We start from the raw sequence: 7,528 nt of genomic DNA on the forward strand, positions 1-7,528 counted from the left end.
TTAGCCAGAGGGAACCAGAGTTCTCATTTACATGGAAAAGTACAAAATATAAACTGATTAGTTTAATTGTCACACAACTTATCCCAGTGTGATTATACATACAGCAGTAAAATGTTGAAAACACATTCCTTATTTGTTCTGGTGCAGTTTCCATACATCTCCCTCAGGGAACTGGTGTCTCTTAACCGATGACTCAAGCATCTCACAAGAATAGCCTGGATCCTAAAAAACAAGAAGCACAGCACATATAGACACCATCTGAGGCAGTAATTGTCAACAACTGTGAAGGTTTTTAGAGCAACTCAGATTCACTTTGTGTTTTCTGGGCGGTTTCTTACCTTTGGGGGCATGTAGTGGGCGTCCTGAATCACCACAGGATTAGCGAAGTGCTCATGGAGGTGGTCGACATATTCGCACATTCTGGGAGAAAAGGGAAGGTCAATGTGAAGCTATAATCAGAGAAGACCTCGAACCGGTGACAGAAATAAGCTGCTCTAACCGGTTGCTGAGATTCGCAGACACACAGATGTAGTCGAACAGGATTAGATGCTGGACGAGCTCACACAGACCGACTCCTCCAGCATGAGGACACACAGGCACTAAGGATAAAGAAATATATTACAATTAAACATTAATATGTTTCTGCTGTGGAGTCCTAAAAGGGAGAAAAGCAACAAAGACCATTAGAGGTCTCAAAATCTAACAAAATAGATTTAACTACTTAAGAATCAATAATAGTTAAGTAGTTAAAGGGGATGGAAAAACAGACTTAAAACTTCATAAAACTTCTTCTCTATCTAAAAAATACCTCTGTTTTACTCTATTATTTATTTCATTCATATGTGGAATTGCGTCTTAAAATATAAAAAAATAACAGCGAAAAACAGGTTATGAGGAGATTGAATAAACTTGTGTAAGATGGCCAATTTGTGTAATAAATGAAAGAAAATGAAGAAGTTGATGGATAAAAGTTTATGAAAGTTGGTCTTAATTTCTTTTATCAACATAGAGGTAAAAAAAATCCTGTTTAACCAACTAATAAACCTTTGCAACAGCAGATATTTTGACATGAATAGGAGGAAAACATGTAATATTAATCACAGTAATTAAGGCTGGACAGACTTTTTTAATATCATTAGTAACAACACTGTTCACCTTTTATTTCATGTCAAAATATCTGCTGTCCAAAAGGTTTATTGGTGTTATAATGTATACATTAGTACAGTGCTTTATATTTATTGTGACCCTCCAGTTTATTTATACATGTAGCTGGATTTTTAATTGAAGTAGTCACATATTTTTGACTCGGCTGACCAATTTTAGGAGCCTTTGGCTGCTTATAGAGTGGAGAAAAAATCATATTAATGCTTTGGGACTGTATATGATGTATGACTGTTGTCATTTCTTGAACTTTTACCTTGGAACTTGTGGGCCATCAGCAGCACAGCCAGGTTTTCGTTGACACTACCCAGCCGACAGCTGTCTATTTGGACAAACTGCAGCGCAGAAGCCTGCAGGAGCTGCTTAAACATGACCCTGTTGTGACACTGGAGAGGAAACTTGACTAAACCCAACTAAAAATATGAAGTAATTAATCAATTATATGTGCTGAGGGACAAACTTGGGGTCTGACCTGCTCCCCTGTTGCCACTCCAATCCCAAGTGGAGCCAAAGCCTGAAACAAGAGTCAGACATCTTTAATCACTCTTTAGTTGTGGATGAATTACAGAATCAGGCTAAGAGACAACCAGCGCCCCCTGCAGAAGATCCTGTGTTTGATTTGACTTGATGTTTTTAGAACGCCAATCAAATGACAAGAGACACAAAGACATACAAACGTCAGAGGTAGAAAACAGCTTAAAAGAGAAGCAAACAATCACAAAGGGACAGAAAATGTCTTCCAAGAGGCACAAGATGATCACAAAGAGAATAAAAACAACCACAATGAGATGCAAAAACAGTTGCAAAAATGTTAAACATCCACGAGACACAAAACTGTCATAAAGGGATGCAAGACAACAGAAACAAAACAACTTTAAAGAAGAAGGAGGCAGGTTTCAAGGAACACAAATTAATCACAAAGAGGTCAGAAACTACTCTAACAAAGTTAAAAACAACCACAAATTTGCTCATAAAAGATACCAAACACCTACAGAGACACAAAACTATCACAAAGAGATGCAAGGCACTCACAAAGATCCACAAAAAAGCTTCAAAGAGATGCAACACAATCACAAAATGGCAATGCAAAAGAACCTCAAACAAAAAAAAACTTAACAGAGACACACACAAAGAAAATGAGATACAAAACAACCCCATAGAGATGGAATATAACCACAAAGGAAAAAAAAAAAGTAAATAATTAACAAAACACCTAAATAGAGATGCAAAACCACCACAAAGACATACAAAGTGACCACTAAAAGAAACAACAGACAAAATAACTACAGTTGACATGATGAGATTTTAGGTCTTTTTCAATCTGAATGTTTCATAATTAAATCCTAATTGTTTCATCAACACAAATGAATAATAAATCTCTAACCTTAGCAATAGTAGCGTGACCCAGGATGTCATCAGGAGACGTCGGCTCCTCGATCCAGAGAGGTTTGACCTCAGCCAGCTTGGACACCCAGCTGATGGCCTCGTCTACATCCCATCTCTGGTTGGCATCAATCATCTGACACGAAAACACTTCAGAAATATTTCCAAATGTAAATACAACAACAGTGGGGCAAAAGCAAACTAACCAGGGTGTTATTGGGTCCAATCATTTGCCGTATGAGGCGACATCTGCGTACGTCGTCTTCTAGATCTGCACCAACCTTCACCTTGAACTTGGTCCAACCGCTTTTTAGTGCGTCTGTGCAGAGCTTCAAAAACAGCATCTGTCATTAAAAAATGCTCTTCTAGATAGAGATGCTGTATGTTTTATAGCACAGAGACCTGTTTGAGCTGCTGGTCTGGGTATCCGAGCCAAGCACAGGAGGTGGTGTACGCCGGGTAACCCTCCTTCAGCATCTGATCCTCTGACAGAAACACACAGGCAGTAAATACTCCACTAGAAGTGTGTTTGAATGGAGAAAATGGGCCATTTCTGCTCAAAGCTCTCCAGCTAATTTCTAAGGAGGCACTTTAATTCTGCAAAGTCCCATTCAGCCATGTAATTAATGGCTCCTTCCAGTGTACTCACCTCTCTGCTGCCTGCCCTCCTGCGCTTTCACAAGTATGTCTGAAAATGGAAGAGAAGCAGGAAGAGTCTGCTGGTTCACTGCCCACAGAAAGAAGGGATTTCTTTTCTTGAACCGTGCTGGACGTATACTGCACGTCATAAAGCTGCCTCACCCAGAGCTTCATCCTCTGTGAGCACGTCGGTGATGTATCTGAAGTCGATGCACGACACAATCCGCTTTGGATCCTGGATTGACACATGCGAGACGACATATTTCCCTCGAGATCAGACCCTGGGGCATAAATCGATGGTCTAAATAACCTGTGACTCACCATGTCGACCAGCAGCTTCCACAGCGGCTACAGGAAAATGATGACAACAGCTTGTGAGTCGTGACATGAGAGAAAATGTGTTTAGTCATAAAGCCCCAGCTGGAGGTCCCACCTTGCCCTCGGCTCTCGCCCACAGGTCCCACACAGCGTTCAGGACGGCAGCAGTAGCCAAGTGGATCACTCCTTTCTCTGGGCCCAACTGTCAGACAAGGACACAGATTTAAAAAGCCACCGTCGTAGTAAACTTAATAAATTCAACGTTGGGTTGAAAGCACAACTGGAGAGTAATTTACTCTACTGTGTGTTTAACATAGGAAAGATATATTTGTCACCATTTCCTCATGTTACAGCTGATTATTTTTGCCTTTAACCCTCGTGTTGTCCTGCGGGTCAAAATTAACCTGGTTTAAAGTTATAAAATGTGGAAAAAATATGTATATTTTCACAGTGAAACTTCTGATGTCCACATTTTCAACATTTTTGGGAAATCTTTGAACATTTTTTGGTGGAAAAAAATAAATGTTAAAAATGTTTCTTCAGAACATTCACAAAAAAATTACCAAAATCCAGCAAATTTCGCTGGATTTTGATAGATTTTTTTGTGAATGTTCTTAAAGAAAATATTAGAAGTTTTACTGATATGTATATAATCACTTTAGATATTTTTAGGATTTTTTTGGAAGATTTTTACTCATTTTTTGAAAATATTTACAAGAATTTTCTTGCCAAATTTGGGGGATTTTTTTTTTTTTTTAAATAAAACTTTTAAGGGAAACTTTTAAGGAAATATTGGAATTTTCTTCCTGAAGGTTTTGCAAATTTTCAGAAATTTGGAGAATTTTTTGCTGAATTTTTTGATTTTTTTTTTCAGACAAGAAAATAATATTTTTTGGTGCCCATAAATGAGGACAACAGGAGGGTTATAGCAGCAGTTTTTACTTTTTTTCAGTATGAAGACATTTTTTTTTTAATCAGCGTGAGGGCATTATTTAATCCTGACACTACTTGAAAAGCCTGAATTCAAGTGTGGAAACACCTTTGTTTGTCTTGACCTCTCCGTTTCATATTTAAAAAGAACATAAATCAGTGACTCAACAGGGCTTGAGTGTTCCTTATTTATGGTTCCAGGCAAGGTTCATAAGTTAAAAAGTTCTGCATAAGTAGACAGGCCAGGTGCAGTTGTAAAAGTTTGAGTACCTCTGGGCAAACTCCATATATTGTTGATTTTATGCAGTGAAAAGAAGGTAATGGAACCCCTATAGCAAAAAAAAAAAAAAAAAAAAAAGGAAAGATTTCTTCTCACACCGTTAGGAATGGGGTTTAAGGTTTAAGCTGAGGGGTTGTGTAGCAGCAGGTGACACATTTAATTTAGCATGAAGTGAATATCAGCAAATTCTGGGTGCAAATGTCCAGCAGTCAGTAAAGTGCAAAGAGATTGGATTCTACAGCAGACCTCAAAATACACCATTAACTACTTTCAGAAAGCAGACAAAAAGTGCTTACATAGCGGACTAGTCCTGCCTGGCCACAGCTATATTATATATTTTTGTCTTTTAAGTTGCTGTTTTAAGAAAGGCTCCTTTTAAATGCAAACAAATATGAAATTTACCCAATTTTGTTTACAACTGTAATAACTTGTAGTTGATACTTGAAATATTCTCTTAAGATTGGACAAGTGCAGTAATGTGATGTAACAAAGACGAATGATATTATTAGTCCCTGATTCTCATCCTGCATATCAGAAAAAAAATGAAGGGTTCAGTTTTATCCACGTCTGCTAACATGATGTTTATCAGTGCCTGTTCTTACCCATCTCATCTGGCCATCGCTGGTCAGCAGGCGGTAAAACCCACGGAAGTTGCTCACAATCTCCTGCAAAGATTTCCCAACAACCAGTCCGGCCAGGGCCTTGACAGCACACACCACTGCAACGAAAACAGCCTTTAAGAGGATGAAAGCGGCCAGAGACCCCTGCAGTGTCACCAAGCCTCAGTGATGGTTTGTTTGGTAAGTCAAGCTAGAATGAAGGCGGTCTAAAACAACAATCCTGCATCAATCTTCTCTAACTGTCTTAAAAGTGGTGTTGATTCAGCTGTGGAGGCTGCAGGTTGTGATGCTGTTGAACTTTAGTGCCTTATACTGACTGATGTTTCTGTTATTTCATCCATTTATATCAGAGGAGACAAACACCTCTCTGTATACTGCACTATAGCTCATGTTAAAGCTGATTATTTTTGTCTTTCAGTAGCCATTTCTACTTTATTTTCAGTACGAGGGCAGTTGTTAGTCCCGATTTAAGACAGTTACAAGGAAAAAAAAAGACATTTTCATAAAGGTGTGATTAATTGCTGGACTGTTTTATCAGCAAGCAAGTTTATTTATATGGCACCTTATACATAGAGGTTATTAAAAGTGCTTAACAGGCAACAAAAACACATCTAAAAGACAGTACAAAACAGCAGGGCTAAGTTAAATTACTAAAATTTAATGAATGTACACAGAATGGTCAATTGAAGAAAAATCAATTAAAACTTAACTTAAAAAGACAATACAGTAAGATATGTGCACAAATTTCACAAAATAATTAGAACTGATTGAGAAAAAGGCGGTAAAAGAAAAAAAAGGTGAGAAAAGCATGTAAAACAACAAAGTACACAAAAAAACAGAAAAAATATTTAAATAAAGTGAATTAAAGTACAGGCAAGTTTAGTTTTGAAAGTAATGTCTTCTTAGACCAGACTTTATTAAATATAACTGAGTAATTAAAAACAGTATAAAAAATAACTGTCTTAAACTGACTTTTTTTTTCTTTTTTTTTTTTTTTTTAAATGGCCACTTTTGGAGCAAATCCTACAAGAGAAATCGGTTCCAGCAGCAGGCAGTACGATGACCGTTTAACCGCCATTATTACAAAATCTAATTATTTCAATCTTGTATATGACTGCTTTATTTTCGGTATGTGTACCTAATAAACTTCCAGCTGAGTGTACAGTTTGTTAAATGTGTTTTTTGAAAAGATGCTACGTATGTGTTAGCTAACATTTCCACAAGATGGCGACGTTGAGCTCAGCTCTAAGCGGAAACAAATGTGACGTTCGAGTACAGTCAGAAATATGACAACATCTAAAATACTTCATATTAAGCAGCATTTTTAGAGGTAGCGAGTCTATATTATGTTTGATTTTTGCATAATTTTGCTTTGGCTTATCATTGGTATTACTTATCTAAAAGGTACAGCCTCTAGAAATAAAGTCATCAGATGATGCACCGTACGTACCACAATTTAGCATCAAACTAATTAGCATATATAGTCACTTGGCTGGTCAGAACAACTCAGTTATATACACATTATACACCAATGTAGTCTTGTTAAAGCTATGAAGGGTATTTATGTTACGTATTGCTTCTAATTAGATAAAAATATTTCAGTTTATCCAGCAACCTTCAGGTCAAATTCAGAAACGGTCTAAATTCTGAGCATATTAGGTGCACCTGAACGCAGCAGTAAGTTAGCGTTGTTGTGGTGGTTTCTGTCTTGAAACTGGGTTATGAGTTGTTTTAGGATTTATTAGCGTTGCGGTGTAAATCTTACCGATCTCAGTGCCTTTTCCTAAAGTGAACGTGAGGCCGAAGCCTTTCAGTCCGCAGTCCGTGTCCAGAACCACGTAAGCGGCGGAATAATCCGGGTCGCTGTGCTGCAGTGTGGACAGAAACAGGAAAGGCCTCATAGTTTGAGTTGGTTTAAAAACGTACATGTAAGCACGATGCATGAGTCTGGAGAATATGCAACACGGTGCAGCATTCTTGCAGAAGCTGCAGAAACTTCCTTACCATCGCATCTGAGCCGTGCTGCTCCAAAGACGTCGGGAATCTCACATCTCTCACTGTCAAATTAATAATTTTGTGCAACATCTCAACTCTTAGATCAACTCTGCCTTGTAATTTAGAACCTGTCTGCAGTAGTTTCTTCTCGGGTGACCTGTAGAAGCAGATCCCACCCACTTTACCCTGCCACCGGTTTAAA

General features: G+C 38.0%; 1 protein-coding gene across 1 annotated transcript; it reads right to left on the reverse strand.

Annotated features, from left to right (window-relative positions):
• Positions 1-49: 49 nt before the first annotated feature.
• On the reverse strand, positions 50-7,509 carry enosf1 (enolase superfamily member 1). Its single transcript, XM_023267522.3, has 15 exons — positions 7,336-7,509; positions 7,097-7,199; positions 5,314-5,429; positions 3,617-3,703; positions 3,505-3,531; positions 3,346-3,418; positions 3,194-3,232; positions 2,947-3,029; positions 2,751-2,873; positions 2,546-2,680; positions 1,634-1,675; positions 1,418-1,547; positions 500-599; positions 339-420; positions 50-222 (listed from the first exon to the last, which is right to left on the reverse strand). The coding sequence occupies exons 1-15, from the start codon at positions 7,414-7,416 to the stop codon at positions 130-132; spliced, it is 1,314 nt and encodes a 437-aa protein (XP_023123290.2). The 5' UTR covers positions 7,417-7,509; the 3' UTR covers positions 50-129.
• Positions 7,510-7,528: the final 19 nt, after the last annotated feature.

The sequence above is a fragment of the Amphiprion ocellaris genome, chromosome 22, assembly GCF_022539595.1.
Source record: "Amphiprion ocellaris isolate individual 3 ecotype Okinawa chromosome 22, ASM2253959v1, whole genome shotgun sequence".
Lineage (NCBI taxonomy): Eukaryota > Metazoa > Chordata > Actinopteri > Pomacentridae > Amphiprion > Amphiprion ocellaris.